This window comes from Chlorocebus sabaeus, chromosome 5 (genome assembly GCF_047675955.1).
Source record: "Chlorocebus sabaeus isolate Y175 chromosome 5, mChlSab1.0.hap1, whole genome shotgun sequence".
Lineage (NCBI taxonomy): Eukaryota > Metazoa > Chordata > Mammalia > Primates > Cercopithecidae > Chlorocebus > Chlorocebus sabaeus.
Window position 1 is genome coordinate 27,023,805 of NC_132908.1, and position 16,521 is coordinate 27,040,325.

Below are 16,521 nucleotides of genomic sequence, written 5' to 3' on the forward strand. Positions count from 1 at the left end.
CTCCCACCTGTAATCCCAACGACTGTGGAGGTTGAGGCAGAAGGATCACTTGAGCCCAGGAGTTCAAGATCAGCCTGGGCAACAAAGCAAGACCATGACTCTACAAAAAAAAAAAAAAAAAAAAAAAAAGAGGAGGTATCTGATTGTACCAGGAGAAGACATAAGGCCCTGCCCCAGCCTCTTCCTGGGAAGGAAGTAGTCAGGAGTTAGGAGAGGATTCAGAATTTATATTTCAGTGCTCACTAGCCAGTTCCCACCCTCCGCACCCACCCACCCCCCACAGTAGAGAGGAGGTCCTGGCTACCATCAAGCCGTCCCTGAGCGCAGTGTCTCTCCAGCCCAGGTGTGTGAAGGGAGCACCTTCCTTCAGGGGTCTGGTGCGAAGACAAAGTCGAGGGCCTGGCGCTCAGCCCCTGCCACGTTGGGGTGCCAGAGGTCCACGATGAAGACCACTCGAGGCCCATCTTCAGGGGAGCCTAGGGCACATGGGACAGGAATAGCAGAGCCACTGACATTAGGTATTTCCACACCAGAGCACTCACCAAACACCATAAAAGCAAACAGTAAATAAGTGACAGGCCCTGTTCTAACCCTTTAAATATATCAAAAAAATTTTTTTGTTTTCTTTGAGATGGAGTCTTGCTCTGTTACCAGGCTGGAGTGCAGTGGCGTGGTTTCAGCTCACTGCAACCTCTGCCTTTCAGGTTCAAGCAGTTCTCCTGCCTCAGTCTCCCTAGTAGCTGGAATTTCAAGCGTTCACCACCACGCCCTGGTAATTTTTTGTATTTTTAGTAGAGACGGGGTTTCACCATGTTCACCAGGCTGGTCTCAAACTCCTGACCTCAGGTGATCCGCCCACTTCTGCCTCCCAAAGTGCTGGGATTACAGGCGTTAGCCACCATGCCCGGCCGATATGTATCAACTCTTAATCAAAACAAACTGTGGTATTACCATAATTATCCCTATTTTATACAAAGCAACAAGCATAAGGAGGTTAAGTCCTTTGCCCAAGTGCAAGAGGTAGGACAGGAACCCAGAGTCCTGTGCTGGTAACCGCTTTTCTGTGCACTTGACATTATCTCATTTAATCCTTGCAGTCACTTGATGAAGAGGGTGGTGGTCCTAGGGCATTGGAGAAGGTGTGTGACTTGTTCAAGGTCATGCAGCTGGAAGATGGTGGTGGTAGGACAGGAAGTCCTTTGGGCCTGATTCTGCTGTCCTCTAGGCTACGCTCCTTTGCTCCTGAGTCCCTCATCCCCCCTGCAGAATGGGCACCCCGTTACCATTGTGAGCCACTGTGTGTAGAAAAGAGTCGTCCACCAGTAGACAGTGCCCCTCCGCCCAGCACTGGGGCTCACCGCCGACCACCAGCTCACAGCCAGGAGGGATCTTTAGGCCTGTAAGAAGAGACGCGGGCATCCAGCACTCCTGCCTCCAAGCCAGGGGCCCATCCTGGCCAGTCAGTTTGCAGCTCTAAGCGTCTTAAATGCCAGGTTTTGTGGTCGTCCTCCTTTCTTTCCAGAAAGTGGCCACAGTATAATTATAATACAGTCCTGGAGGAGGGAAGTGCTGGGAGATTAGCAAAACGCTGCTGTGGGTAGTGTGACCCATCTATTTTTTTGAGACAAAGTCTCACTCTGTGACCCAGGCTGGAGTGCAGTGGTGTGATCTCAGCTCACTCTGCCTCCCAGGTTCAAGTGATTCTCATGTCTCAGCCTCTTGAGTAGCTGCTAGGATTACAGGCACATGCCACAATTCCGGGCTAATTTTTTGTTTTGTTTTGTTTTTTAGATTTAGTTTTGCTCTGCCACCAGGTTGGAGTGCAGTGGCATGATCTTGGCTTACTGCAACCTCCGCCTCCCAGGTTCAAGCAATTCTGCCTCAGCCTCCCAAGTAGCTGGGATTACAGCTGCCCGCCACAACGCCTGGCTAATTTTTGTGTTTTTAGTAGAGACGGGGTTTTGCCATGTTGGCCAGGCTGATCTTGAACCCCTGAGCTCAAGTGATCTGCCTACCTCAGCCTCCCAAAATGCTGGGATTACAGGTGTGAGCCACTGTGCCTGGCCAGACCCATTTTATTTTATTTTATTTTATTTTATTTTTTCATTTAATTTCATTTCATTTTATTTATTTTATTTTATTCTTAGACAGCACTGGTCTTGAACTCCTGGCCTCAAGCAATCCTCCTGCCTTGGCCTCCGAAAGTGCTAGTATTTCAGGGATGAGCCACGGCGCCTGGCAGGAACCTCTCATTTTAGAGAAAAGAGAAGGCTTCCTGGAGGAAATGGCGTTTCCTCCTGGACTTCCTGACAGTTTGACTCAAGAGCTTACTGTGTGATAGGTGCTGTCTCCCCACGAGGTATAAGATTAAAGAGGATCCTGGCCCAAGGACCACATGGCCGAGTGCGGTGAGGAAAGTGAGCCGCCAAGTCAAATGATGGGGGAACAGGAAGGCATCCCAGAGGAAGTGTGGCACTTGAAAACTTGAATCCTGAAGGCTGAGTAGGAGTTTTCCAGGAGGTGGTACGGGGGAAGGGGATTCTAGGTTGAAAAGAACAGCACGTGTGGCATCTGTCAGGACTGGCCAGAAGGCTTTCATGATTTAGAGCACAGAGAGAGGGAGGAGAGGAAGGATCGGGAACTGATCCTGAGGCCAGTGTGCCCTGAAGTGTAGGACACATCCAGCTGGCAGCACAGGAGATGATTTGAGGCAAAACAAGGTCATGGTATGGAATAACAGAAAATTATTTCCCTTTCCATTTTCTTCCAGTCTTTAAGACATCAAAAAGTGCGGGGTGCGGTGCCTCACGCCTGTAATCTCAGCACTTTGGGAGGCCAAGACAGGAGGATCACTTGAGACCAGGAGTTTGGGTCCAGCCTGTCTTTACACAATTTTTTTTTTTCTTTTTTTGAGATGAAGTTTCACTCTTGTTGCACAGGTTGGAGTGCAATGTTGTGATCTCGACTCACTGCAACCTCCGCCTCCCGGGTTCAAGTGATTCTCCTGCCTTAGCTTCCCAAGTAGCTGGGATTACAGGCATGCGCCACCACACCCGGCTAATTTTTTGTAATTTTAGTAGAGACAGGGTTTCTCCATGTTGGTCAGCTGGTCTCAAACTCCCAACCTCAGGTAATCCGCCTGCCTCGGCCTCCCAAAGTGCTGCGATTACAGGCGTGAGCCACCACGCCCGGCCTACACAAATTTTTTTAAAATCAGGCAAGCATAGTGGTGGGCACTGGTCCTCGGGGCTGGTCCCAGCTACTCAGGAGGTTGAGGTGAGAAGATCCCTTGATCTCAGGAAGTCAAAGTTGTAGTGAGCCATATTTGTGCCACTGCACACTCTAGCCTGGGTGACAGAACGAGAGCTTGTCTCAAAAAAAAAATAAAAGGCCGGGCGCGGTGGCTCACACCTGTAATCCCAGCACTTTGGGAGGTGGAGATGGGGGGATCACGAGGTTAGGAGATCCAGACCACAGTGAAACCCCGTGTCTACTAAAAATACAAAAAATTAACCCGGCGCGGTGGCGGGTGCCTGCCTGTAGTCCCAGCTACTCAGAAGGCTGAGGCAGGAGAATGGTGTGAACCTGGGAGGTGGAGCTTGCAGTGAGCGGAGATCATGCCACTGCACTCCAGCCTGGGCGACAGAGCGAGACTCCTTCTCAAAAAAAAAAAAGTGTAGGCTTCAGGATCAGAGAGACTAGAGCACTTAACTAGAATGTTCTAGACTGTTGAAAGCTTTCTTTTTTAAATTTCAGCTTGTGTTTGTGAGTACTTTCTTGTCACCCAGGCTGGAGTGCAGTAGCACAATCTCAGCTCACTGCAGCCTCAAACTCCTGAGCTCAAGTGTCCTCCCACCTCAGCCTCTCCAGTAGCTGGGACCATAGGCACGGGCCACCATGCCCAGCTAATTGCTTTATTATTTGTAGAGACAGAGTCTCACTATGTTGTCCAGGCTTTTTATGAGTACTTCTACTTAGGGCAAGTAATACTGATGATAGTGCTATAAATATTTCTTTTAAATACGAAGAACAAAAGGTCGGGGGGAGAGCCAAGGTGAAGAAACGCAGTACAGGTGGGAATGACTACAGCAAAGCTTATGAATATGGTGTGCAGATAGCCGAGGCTCAGGAAATGCTGCTGTGGGTGGCAACAGGGAGCCATGGAAGAAGAGAGGCACAATGAGAACTATAGAGCAGACAGCTCTGTGGCGGAGAGAAGGGTCTGGGAGGAAAATCATCAAGGCAAGGAGGTTGTCAGTAGGCGGCAGCTACTTACCCAGATGGCATCTGACCCGGGCATTGGTGGGCCCACAGCGGCCCTCGAGCCGGGCCCCAGGCAGGAGAACGGAAAAGCCGGCATTGCCGAAGGTGTTGGCACTCATAAAGCTTCGAAGCCCCCTCAGTGCCCGATAGGCCCCCGGGCACCGGCGGCAGTTGCTGGGTTGGCACCGGCCTGCTTGGTACAGCAGGAGCTGGTAGCACCCGGGGGCCAGAGGTGGGGACCAGCCCCGAGGCAGAGGGGTAGTCCCTGAGAAGTCCCAGCTCACAGCCCCGAAGTCCCGTAAAATGGCAGGGAAGCTGCTCTCCAGGAGCTCCACGTCGTGCCGCTGGGCATCCCGCGGCACAAAGGGGGCTGAAGGCAGGTCTGGTAGGAAAAGCAGGCCTGGGCGCTGAATACCTAGGACCCCTGGCCCTCTCCCAGGGCCTGGGCCACCCTGAGCTGCCCGCCTCACTCTACCCATCCCAGCCCAGGAGTAGCGCCTTGCGTAGGCCCGAAGCCGCCGGCTCACTAGGCCTTCCGTTCTAGGTCCTTCCCCGGGATCCCCAGGACCCCTTCGGCTTGGTCCGCCGGCCTCCGAGCATCCCACAGGCCCACCACGAATACCCCTAGCCCGGCTCCCAGCCCCTAAGGCCTGTATGTCTTGGGAGCCCAGGCGGTAGCAGTACCAGAGGAACAGGGAAGTGAGGGCCCCGAAGAGCAAGGTGAGGGCCGAGGAGGCCAGGGGTAGTGGCCACGGGAGCATGGTCAGGGAGGCCCTAGCCAAGAGGCCTGGGGCGTCCTCCGGACCCCAGTTCCCCTGTCCCCCCAGCTCCCCACCTGTCCCTTCCATGGCTGCCCCCTGGCTCCCCGCTGGACTGTTTCCCTTCCACATTCCACTCTGGGCTCTCTCTCTCCTTCCGCGGTCCTCTCTCCACGCTGAAGCTCCCTCTCCCCTCCTTCATGCACCTCTAACCCTCCTCTCCTTTCTCTCCCCTCTTCTCTCTCCTTCTACCTCTTCTTCCTCCTCTCCCTCTGTCGCCTCCTCTCCCTCTTCTTTCGCCTTCCAGCAGCCTCCTCTCTCTCGTTCTGCTTCTCTCTCCCGCCTCAATCTCCCCCTTTTCTCCCCACCCCCGCTTTTCGCTCGCTCTCTCTCCCGCTTCCTTCTAGCTCCCCTGGGCAGCAGTTCCTACCCCGCCTGGACCTGCAGTCCCGGGAACCCGCAGCCTGTCTTTCTCCGTGGCAGCTTCTTTCTCTCCGGCCTCACTGCTCTCTCCTTGCCCTCGCTCCTCACTAACCCCGACCCTGCGGTCCTGCCTGGCTCTCGCTCCCTCTCTCCTACTCGCTCCTTCCTTGGCTCCCACTCACCCTGACGTCACTCCTTCCCGGAGCCCTCTCAGCTCAGCCACCCCCGAACCCTCCCAGTGGCGCCGCAAGTCAGTCGGGGGCCGGGGGAGGGGGAGAGTCGTCTCTGGATGTGCCTCCCCACCCCCCCCAGCCCGGAAGGGGCGCCACGTGGGGCGCAGGGGCCGGGGTGCCAGCCTCCAGCCGTCCCGCAATGCGAAAGAAGGGGCGGGTCTCGTGGGGCGGGGCATGAGGGGGCGGGGCATGAGGGGCGGGGCATGAGGGCGGGGCTAGCGCGGACTAATGGCTGGGCAGGCGCCCGAGACTGCGGGCAAGGATGCCAAGTCCAGTCTGTCGGGCGGCCGGTCCCTCGGTCGGTCGGCCTGTGACTCCCGCTGGCCCTAGGCCAGCCCAGGAGCCCACGAGCCCGGCAAACACCGAAAGCGGCCTCAGCCAATCGCGGGCGGCGCCGGCCCGGGCCCGCCCCGGCGGGGCGAGGGGAGCTGTCCGCGCGCCACTGGTGCTGAAAAGGGCGCTGCGGAGGGAAAATCAGAGCCGAGGCCGCCTGTTAACTGGCCGGGGTCACGGTTAATGGAAGAGGAGGGGTCTGTATCTCCTCCCCAAACCCCGGCCCGTCACTCACGAGACTTCTCACAATCGTGGAAGCTCGCCATTCTCCCGGAGGAGGGAGAGCCCATTCCACCCGAGCTACTGTAAAAGGCGAAGGGAAGCCCCGTGGGAGGTCTGGATGTGAACAGGGGGCATAATGGGGGGCCGAGCAGGCGCGAACCAAGCTGTGCAGCCTCTCGGCGCCCTGGGAAGAGGAGATTCAGATTCCAGATGTGCTGGAATGGCAGGCGGAGGGGGCTAATTACTGCTGAGACCAGAGAGTTTCCTTTGCCTCCCCTAGGGGCCGCGGGAGTGAGGATTACGGCCCTGGCTCGTATGATCCCTCCCTCCTCCATCTGCACTTCCTCCTCCTCCCTCCCCGTCAAATAAATCCCAGGCCCCTCCCTCCGCCCGTCCCCAGGATCTGACGTGGGCTTGATACCTTTCTCAGCTTCTCCCTCCCGCAGCTCCAGTGCCCGAGCTTCAGCTCTCCCAGTTCCCCAACCCACCCCTTCCCCTCCCCAACAATCCCCGCTAGAGCCCAGTGGGGAACCCCCCGATCCTCGACCCCACCCTAAGCCCCCAGAAGCTGCCTTCTCCTCCCCAGTCCCTTAACTTGGGGTCCAGCCAGCCCGGTGGACCCAGGCGCCTGAGCAGGAGGGTAACCCAGGCCACCCGGCCCCTTCGGCCCTCTCGGCCCCACCCCCTGCAGCCGGAGCCGCGCCCCCTCTACCACAGAGCCGGGAGACGAGGACAGAGGAGACTGAGCAAAGGGGGGTGGGCTCCAGGCGACCCCTAGCCCAATTCTGCCCCTCTATCCCAAGGGGCAGAGAAATTGTCTTTCTTTGCTGACTCCTACCAGGAAAAAAAAAAAAAAAAAAAAGAATTAAAGGGAAAGATAATCGGAGACGGAGGAAAGGTGGCAGCCAGATTACTTAGAGAGGCACAGAGGAGAGAGATCGGGGTGAGTCGCCATGGGGACTCCCAGGGCCCAGCACCCGCCGCCTCCCCAGCTGCTGTTCCTAATTCTGCTGAGCTGTCCCTGGATCCAGGGTAAGGACATGAGAGTGTGGGGGTGGGCCCCAGGAAGGCACCCAGCGGGGTCCTCCACCCTTCTTTCTCTTAACATCCTGGGTCTTCCGAGCACATGGGGGAGGGGAGAGGCACAACTGATGGGGAAAGGGCGAGCCAGAGCTTTCTGGATTGAACCCAAAGCCCCTTAACCCTCAATATTGAGAAGGCAGGGAAATGAATGAGAGAAGCTTTTAGCAGTGTCTCAGGACCTAGATCCACAAAGGAGGGCTGGGAAAGTTGGGGGGATGTCTGCGGAGGCGGTAGAAGCACGGAGGGACCTGGGTGGGAGATGGAGATGCTGAGAGAGATGCCAGGCGCTGTACACACAAATGTTCTTGGATGAATGGACAAAGACAGATGAGCAGAGGCAGGGCTCAAAGACCAGATTTTCAGTCCCCCACTCTGACCCCCAGCCAGACTCCAGGGAAGGAGGCAGAGACTGCAGAGGACCAGAGAGAGGGAGGGAAAGAGAGAGAGAGAGAGACAGAGAGAGAGAGAGAAGGAGAAGGAGAGAAAAAAGACAGCCACACTGCAGAGACAGAAGCCCAGAGAGAAAGCCAGGCACTGCGGAAGCAAGGGCTGGGAGGTGCCGCCAGACCCTCTGCAGAGCCCCAGGTTTGGGGGGAGATCACCATTGAGGTGAAAGGGAAGGCAGCACCGGCAACCCCTCTGCCTTGCTGGCGCTGTCCAGGGTTCATAAGAGCTAAGATGTTCACTGAAGGCCCACACAGCCCGGGGAGAAGGGAGAGGGGATGGGAGAGAAGAGGTGTGGGAGTGGGAGTATGAGGGCAGCTGGGAGCCCCTTCTCCGATCTTGGCCCTCAGTTGAGCCTTGGACCCTCTGAGCCCCTGCAGGCCCAGCTGGTGGAGGAGGGAAGAAGAGTTCTAGAAAATATCTCTCTGGAGAAGGAAGGGATGTGGGGGAGTGGAGAAGCTCACACAACTTCACCTCCTAGGTCTGCCCCTGAAGGAGGAGGAGATATTGCCAGAGCCTGGAAGTGAGACCCCCACGGTGGCCTCTGAGGCCCTGGCTGAACTGCTCCATGGGGCCCTGCTGAGGAGGGGCCCAGAGATGGGCTACCTGCCGGGTGAGGCCCCCAGAGTGGCAGGAGTGGCCTAGAGGCAGAGGGAGGGAATGGGCTCAGGGAGATGGGGAGCCAGGCTAGACAGCAGCAGGCAGAGAGATACTGCAGAGGAGGAAAGAGCCTGCAGGAAGGCCTGTGAGATTCAGGGGACACAAATCGAGATCATCGGAGGAAGTCAAACCTGGGCACAGACAGAACCAGAGAGACAGAGACAGAATGATTAGGAGACGGTCAGACAGAAAAACAATCACATAGAAAGAGAGATGGAAATTCAGAGAACCAGAGTCAGAGAAATGGTGGAAGACAGAAAGAGAGAGAGAATGAAACACAAAAACTAGTGGATCTCGAATCATGAAATCAGAGTGCAATCAGAATACTAAACAGGGAAATGGGGAAATAAAGAGTTCCAGAGAGAGCAAGACAGAGGAGAGAGGAGATAACCAGAGAGAGAACGTGATCTGAGTGAGGAGGCGAGAGAGAGGCTCAGGGAGAGGAGTATCAGGGTGGAAGGGGCTGGGTGGAGAGAAGGGACCAGAAGAGAAAGATGGGGGACTCAGGCTGTGGAAGCCTTGGGAGGAGGTGGGGACTGGAGTGGGGAAGGGAAAGGTGGGGGGTACTGTACCTTGTGGGGGAGGCTTTTGGGGTATGGCAGGGGAACCCCTAGCTTCCCTTAGCCCTGCTCCCCACCCAAGGTCCTCCGTGTGCTCTTCCTGTGCTCTGACATTCCCTGCACTGTCCCAGGATCTGATCCGGACCCCACGCTAGCCACCCCTCCGGCCGGCCAGACTCTCACAGTGCCCTCCCTGCCACGGGCCACTGAGCCGGGGACAGGGCCTCTGACAACAGCCGTCACCCCTAAGGGGGTCAGGGGGGCAGGCCCCACCGCGCCAGAGTTGCTGACCCCGCCCCCAGGAACCACAGCCCCACCCCCACCCAGCCCTGCTTCCCCAGGGCCTCCCCTTGGGCCTGAGGGAGGAGAGGAGGAGACCACGACCACCATCATCACCACGACAACTGTTACCACTACAGTGACCAGCCCAGGTGAGGCGATGGCAAGGGGATGGGGGTGGGAGCACCGGATAGGTACACGCTGGGGATGGATGGGAAAGAGGCTCCTGGGAACTGTGGAAGGAGTCCTGGGTACAGATGGGAGAATAAAAATAACAAAGGTAGCATTTCTGTACCCTTACTAAGTACCAGGCAGTGTTCCAATTGTTTCAGCTATATAACAGTTAGGAAAGGGAGTTCTGGCTCAGGTGGGAGAGGGAGTATGCTTAAAGATGGTGCTGGGCGCAGTGGCTCATGCCTGTGATCCCAGCACTTTGGGAGGCCAGGCGGGTGGATCACCTGAGATCGGGAGTTTGAGACCAGCCTGACCAACATGGAGAAACCCCGTCTCTACTAAAAATACAAAATTAGCCGGGCGTGGTGGTGCATGCCTGTAATCCCAACTACTCAGAAGGCTGAGGCAGGAGAATTGCTTGAACCAGGGAGGTGGAAGATCCAGCCATTGCACTCTAGCCTGGGCAACAAGAGTGAAACTCCATCTCAAAAAAAAAAAAAAGATGATGAGGGGCACAGCAGCGCACACCTGTAATCCCAGTGCTTTGGGAGGCCAAGGCAGGAGGATGGCTTGAGGCCAGGAGTTTGAGTCCAGCCTGGGAAACATAGCAAGACCCCATTTCTACAAAAAGTTTTACAAATTGGTTCGGCGTGGTGATGCGCACCTGTGGCCCCAGCTACTCGGAAGTCTGAGGAGGGAGGATGGCTTGAGCCCAGGAGTTTCAGACTGTAGTGAGCCATGATTGCGCGACTGCACTCCAGCCTGGGTGACAGAGTGAGACCCTCTCTCAAAACAAAACAAAAAAATAATGAGAGGTGCTAAGGAGAAGGCAGATGAAGGCCTTCAGAGTTGCTTGGCTGGGAGGGCAAGAGCACAGGTGTTCCTTCCATCCCAACCATTTGTATCTCCTCAGTTCTATGTAATAACAACATCTCCGAGGGCGAAGGGTATGTGGAGTCTCCAGATCTGGAGAGCCCCGCCAGCCGCACCTTGGGGCTCCTGGACTGCACTTACAGCATCCATGTCTACCCTGGCTATGGCATTGAGATCCAGGTAACTGGACCAAAGCATGTGACTGTGCACCTTCCAAGCCTTTTCCTCTGGGTTGTAGGTGTGCACGGGTTTGGCCTGGGAGCCAAAGAACCTATTTGATGACTCAGGTTACCTCAAAAGCTCTTCCAGATTTCTACAACTTGGGCAGCAGCATGGTGCCTTTTGGGCTGCTACACACAGGGAAAAGGCACAGGACAGGGGCTTTGGAAGTCAAACCCCTGGCTGACTTGCCCTGGCAGGTCTGTGTCTGGCTTTTCTAGGTGCAGACGCTGAACCTGTCGCAGGAGGAGGAGCTCCTGGTGCTGGCTGGTGGGGGATCCCCAGGCCTGGCCCCCCGACTCCTGGCCAACTCATCCATGCTTGGAGAAGGACAAGTCCTTCGGAGCCCAACCAACCGGCTGCTTCTGCACTTCCAGAGCCCACGGGTCCCAAGGGGCGGTGGCTTCAGGATCCACTATCAGGGTGAGGAGTTTGAGGGTGCTGCTGGAAGGGCAGGGGCCATACTGCATACAGGAGACATCTTTATTTATTTATTTATTTTTGAGGCAGAGTCTTGCTCTGTTACCCAGGCTGGAGTGCAGTGGTGCGATCTCAGCTCACTGCAAGCTCCGCCTCCCAGGTTCACGCCGTTCTCCTGCCTCAGCCTCCCAAGTAGCTGGAACTACAGGCGTCCGCCACCATGCCCAGCTAATTTTTTGTATTTTTAGTAGAGATGGGATTTCACCGTATTAGCCAGGATGGTCTCGATCTCCTGACCTCGTGATCCACCCCCTCAACCTCCCAAAGTGCTGGGATTACAGGCATGAGCCACCGTGCCTGGCCTATACAGGGGACATCTTTAAGAACTGTCAAAGCACAGGGTGCTGAGGGGGGCTTTTCCTCCTGACTGCGACCCTGGGGGGCCAGGCCCTCAGAGGAGACCCATGCATACTTATCTCACACACTCACAGATCTGTGCACACATCCAAGGGACAATTCATCCATTGAACTCAACAAATGTTGATCAAGTGCTTGCTTCATACCAGGCCCTATGTTAGCCTTGGAGGTGGAATGAACAAACCAGGTGTAAATCTGGCTTCAACGAGCTCAGAATCTAGGTAGGAAGACAGATGAGTAATCAGGATGGTTACAATTCAAGGAGATAAGGAATATGATGGCAGAAACACCAGCGGGGGCAGCACATAGCCAAGGGACCTAAATTTCTCCTAAGGAATATGGGGACATCTTCTTGGAGGAGATGATGACTAAGCTGAGACCTGAAGGATAAATTCGCCAGGGAAAGGGTGGGAGGGAGGGAGAGGAGGGAGGCAGATGGCTAGGTGGATGAAAAAGCACACTCCAAGACCCAGAGAGAGAAGATGTGACCCCCAGATGAGGTGAAGGAATTTAGCATGGAAAATAGAATTGTCCTAGCCGTGTGACCTGGGACAAGTTACTTAACTTTTCTGTGCCTCATGATGTCATCTGAAAAACAGGGATCACAATAATTGCTATTATGTGGAAGATCAAATGAATTAATACATGTCAAGTATTTAAAACAGTGTGTGGCCTGGAATGGTGGCTCACACCTGTAATCTCAGCACTTTGGGAGGCCGAAGCAGGTGGATCACCTGAAGTCAGGAGTTCAAGACCAGCCTGGCCAACATGGCGGAACCCCGTCTCTATTAAAAATACAAAAATCAGCCAGGCATAGTGGCAGGCACCTGTAATCCCAGTTACTTGGGAGGCTGAGGCAAGAAAATTGTTTGAACCCAGGAGGCGGAGGTTTCAGTGAGCTGAGATTGCGCCATTGCACTCCAGCCTAGGTGACAAGAGCGAAACTCCATCTCAAAAACAAACAAACAAAAAAACAACAAAAAAAAGCAAAAACACAAACAGCGTGTGTACACAGTGAGAGCTCAAAACTGTCAGTCATGCTATTACCTTCAAAGCACAGAAAGGGGTGAAGGGGAAATGGGCCAGAGACCAGGCTGGGAGGCAGGTCAGATTCAGGCCATAAAGAGCCTTACCTGCTTCAGTAAGGAGTTCAGACTACTTCAACCTGCAGGTGTGACAGGGAGATAATTTGAATTTTTTTTTTTTTTTTTTTTTTGGACAGAGTCTCACTCTGTTGCCCAGGCTGGAGTGCAGTGGTGTGATCTTGGCTCACTGCAACCTCTGCCTCCCAGCTTCAAACAATCTCAAAGTGCTGGGATTACAGGCATGAGCCACCACGCCAGGCCTCCTAATTTGAAATTTATTTATTTATTTATTTATTTATTTTTGAGATGGAATTTCACTCTTGTTGCCCAGCCTGGAGTGCAATGGTGCGATCTTGGCTCACTGCAGCCTCTGCCTCCCAGGTTCAAGCAATTCTCCTGCCTCAGCCTCCCGAGCAGCTGGGATTACAGGCATGCACCACCATGCCCGGCTTACTTTGTATTTTTAGTACAGACGGGGTTTCTCCATGTTGGTCAGGCTGGTCTCAAACTCCCGACCTCAAGTGATCCTCCCGCCTTGGCCTCCCAAAGTGTTGGGATTACAGGCGTGAGCCATGGTGCCTGGCCTGAAATGTTTTAAGCAGGAAAGTGAGAGCCTTGGATTTGCAACTTAGAAAGATCCTTCTGACATCTGGGGGCAGGGAAGGGGGGCTGTATTCACACATGACTGCATTTGTTAAGACCTATGACATATAACCTGCACATGTGTGTACATCCACGCTTACCTGTATGTGCGGGAACCTTCCCACAATACAAGGGTATGTTCTAGCATACACATGTGCACAAGGAAAGGGCCCAGCCAGTGCCCTGTTCCAGATACCACTGTCTTCCTATGCTTCGTGGAGACAGAAAGAACTGTGCCAGGCCAATGCCCCCTTCACATCACCGCATGGCCTGGGCTGGTGTTGTGCATTCTGCCCTCCTTGAAAGCTCTGCTGACCGCAGACGCCTTGTGTGCCTCATCCAGGGTACACCCTGAATCCTGTTCTCACATCCTCTCCAGCCTCTTTTGAAGCCTCTGCTCAGGACCTGCCCAAGGGGCTCATGTGTGCATAGCAAAGGTGCCTATTCGTTGGGGGGCCAGCGAGCTACGGGACATGTATTTGGCAGTAGGGACCTGGTTACTGGGGAGCAAGAGCATGCCTGGAAGGCCCAGGCCGAGTGCTGGACTTCAGATATTATGAAATCTGAAGATATGGTTCCCCATTGGCTCCTTTAAGCAGCCACTTCCCCAGGGCACTGAAAATAGGACTCCTTAGGTTAAATGGAACATTTGGGGAAGCAGGACTATTGCATAAATTGGCCTTCATTGCTCAGTCTTCCCTGCTTCGCAGCTGCGCCAGGCACCTTTGGGACCGAGGCCCTGTTTCAGCCCTTCCCAACCTGCACTAGCTGGGGCCTCTGGCCCAGAGTGGCCTCATTAGCTTCTCTCTGAAAAGCCAAAGGCTCCCTCACCCCTCACCCCAAGTTCAGCAAACTTTCCCATTACAAAACCCTTTCACCAACCGTAGTTTCATTTGCTTCTCACAGAAACCCTGAGAGTGGCCATTATCAGTTCCATCTCTCAAAGGAAGAAAAAGACTCAAAGGTCATGTAGATTGCTCAGCCACCTGCACGTTTATTGCAGCCAGACACCAGATCCCCGAGTCCCTGGCTCCCAGTCATTCATTAATTGAGGCTGAGGGGCGTGTGATTAACGTTTTCTCAGCAGCTTCTATGTGCCAGGTGCTTTGCGTGTTTCTTTTATTTAATTTTCAGGCCAATCTTCCCTGACAGGAATTATTATTGCCGTTAATAGGTGAGAGGTCCCTAGAGATGAAGTCACCTGCTCAAAGTCATGTAGTTAGTAAGTTCTGGAGCTAGAACTGGAACTCAGGTCTGCCTGATGACAAATCCAGTGGTTCCATGCTGCCTCTTGGCTGCACCCATTGATCAGCCAGGCTAGCCTTTTTTTTTTTTTTTTTTTTTTTGAGACAGAGTCTTGCTCTGCTGCCCAGGCTGAAGTGCAATGGCACAATCTCAGCTCCCTGCAACCTCCGCCTCCTGGGTTCAAGCGATTCTCCTGTCTCAGACTCCTGAGTAGCTGGGATTACAGATGTGTGCCACAACACCCGGCTAATTTTTTGTATTTTTAGTAGAGACAGGGTTTCACCATGTTGGCCAGGCTGGTCTCGAACTCCTGACCTCATAGTCTGGCCTTTTAGGACACAAAATAAATAAGGGTTGGGCCAGTGTAGACAGTGGTTAGACCAGGCACGGTGGCTCACACCTGTAATCCCAGCACTTTGGGAGGTCAAGATGGGTGGATCACTGAGGTCAGGAGTTCAAGACCAGCCTGGCCAACATAGTGAAGCACTGTATCTACTAAAAATACAAAAATTGACCAGGCGCGGTGGTTCATGCCTATAATCGCAGCACTTTGGAAGGCTGAGGCAGGCAGATCGCAAGGTCGGGAGTTTGAGACCAGCCTGACCAATGTGGTGAAACCCCGTCTCTACTAAAAATACAGAAATTAGCCAGGTGTGGTGGCGCATGCCTATAATCCGATACTCAGGAGGCTGAGGCTGGAGAATTGCTTGAACCTGGGAGGCGGAGGTTGCAGTGAGTGAGCCAAGATTGTGTCACTGCACTCCAAACTGGGTGACAGAGCAAGACTCTGTCTCAAAAAATAATAATACTAAAATAAATAATAATAATAAAAATACAAAAATTAGCCAGGAGTCAAGGCACATGCCTATAACTCCAGCTACTTGGGAGGCTGAGGGAGGAGAATTACTTGAACCCGGGAGGTGAAAGTTGCAATGAACTGAGATCAAGCCACTGCACTCCAGACTGGGTGACAGAGTGAGACTCTGTTTCAAAAAAAAAAAAAAAAAGACAATGGTTAATGTGATGACAAAATCATGCATGTAGGATTGTGTATAGGTAAGAGAACAAGTAACTGTTGGAGAGATGTAGAGTCAGGAAGGCTTCCTGGAAGAGGTGGTACATAAGCCTCCCAGTCTGATCTCTTAAAACATGAGAAAGTAGGGGGAGAGCACAAACGAAAATATGGAGGTGGAAACGTAGGCTATATTGGTCTTGGAAGCTCAACCCTGAAGCTGGAATGTGCTGGGCTGCATTTAACTGTGGAAGGGGCTTGAATGTCAAACTAAAGCATTCAGACTTGATTCTGTTGGCAGCAGCCATTACCGAGACTACCATTTATTGAAACCACTGTGTTCTAGAAGGTTGTTCTTATGTTTATCTCAGTAGACGATGGACTCCTGAGGACAAGGCCTGGGTCTTTTTGCTGACCTCAGGTGATCCACCCACCTCAGCCTTCCAAAGTGCTAGGATTACAGGTGTGAGCCACTGTGCCTTTAGAGATTATTTTTTCTTTAAAGACCTTAATACTCATTGGCCTGTAATGAATCCCCCAGTGAAAGTGAAGTCAGGAGATCTGAAGAGGTCAGGAGTTGGAGACCACCCTGGCCAACATGGTAAAATCCCATCTCTATTAAAAATACAAAAATTAGCTGGGCATGGTGGTGCACACCTGTAATCCCAGCTACTTGGGAGGCTGAGGCAGGAGAATCACTTGAACCCAGAAGGCGGAGGTTGCAGTGAGCCAAGATTGCATATCATTGCACTCCAGCCTGGGCAACAGAGTGAGACTCCTCCTCAAAAACAAAAACAAAAAGACAAAATAGTCAAATGTCCTCAAGAAGTTTCATGTTTGCTTGAGGCCAGGAATTCAAGACCAGCCTGGGCAACATACTGAAATGTCATCTCTACAAAAAATTTAAAAATTAGTGGGGCATGGTGGCACAAACCTGTAGTCCCAGCTACTTGGGAGGCTGGGTCAGGAGGATGGTTTGAGGCCAGGAGTCAAGGTTCCAGTGAGCTATGACTGTGCCATTGCACTCCAGCCTGGGCAACAGAGTGACACCCTATCTCAAAAAAAAAAAAAAACAAAAAAAGTTTCAATTGGTTCTTCTGGATGGAAGCTGAGGATATACCACAGGGTACCTTGGTGGAAGAAAAACTGTATGTGTGGAGGGGAAAAAAATGCAAA

General features: G+C 53.5%; 2 protein-coding genes across 5 annotated transcripts in view; one reads left to right on the forward strand and one right to left on the reverse strand.

Annotated features, from left to right (window-relative positions):
* Positions 1-239: 239 nt before the first annotated feature.
* ASPHD1 (aspartate beta-hydroxylase domain containing 1) lies at positions 240-5,819 on the reverse strand. The gene is given in 4 exon segments (XM_007989698.3): positions 240-476; positions 1,284-1,397; positions 4,277-5,166; positions 5,168-5,819. Coding segments are annotated over 4 exon segments (1,170 nt in total). The 5' UTR covers positions 5,224-5,819; the 3' UTR covers positions 240-366.
* Positions 5,820-6,657: 838 nt separating this feature from the next.
* SEZ6L2 (seizure related 6 homolog like 2) overlaps positions 6,658-16,521 on the forward strand; it is a 29,190-nt gene continuing 19,326 nt past the window's right edge. For 2 of the 4 annotated variants that reach the window (XM_007989705.3, XM_007989717.3), the window contains exons 1-5: positions 6,658-7,264; positions 8,241-8,372; positions 9,111-9,410; positions 10,346-10,485; positions 10,746-10,947. In XM_007989705.3, the coding sequence (XP_007987896.1) occupies positions 7,186-7,264; positions 8,241-8,372; positions 9,111-9,410; positions 10,346-10,485; positions 10,746-10,947 (853 nt within the window). In that variant the 5' untranslated portion in view covers positions 6,658-7,185. The remainder of the gene's footprint in view (positions 7,265-8,240; positions 8,373-9,110; positions 9,411-10,345; positions 10,486-10,745; positions 10,948-16,521) is intronic. The other 2 variants (XM_007989728.3, XM_037989647.2) reach the window with 1 other exon arrangement.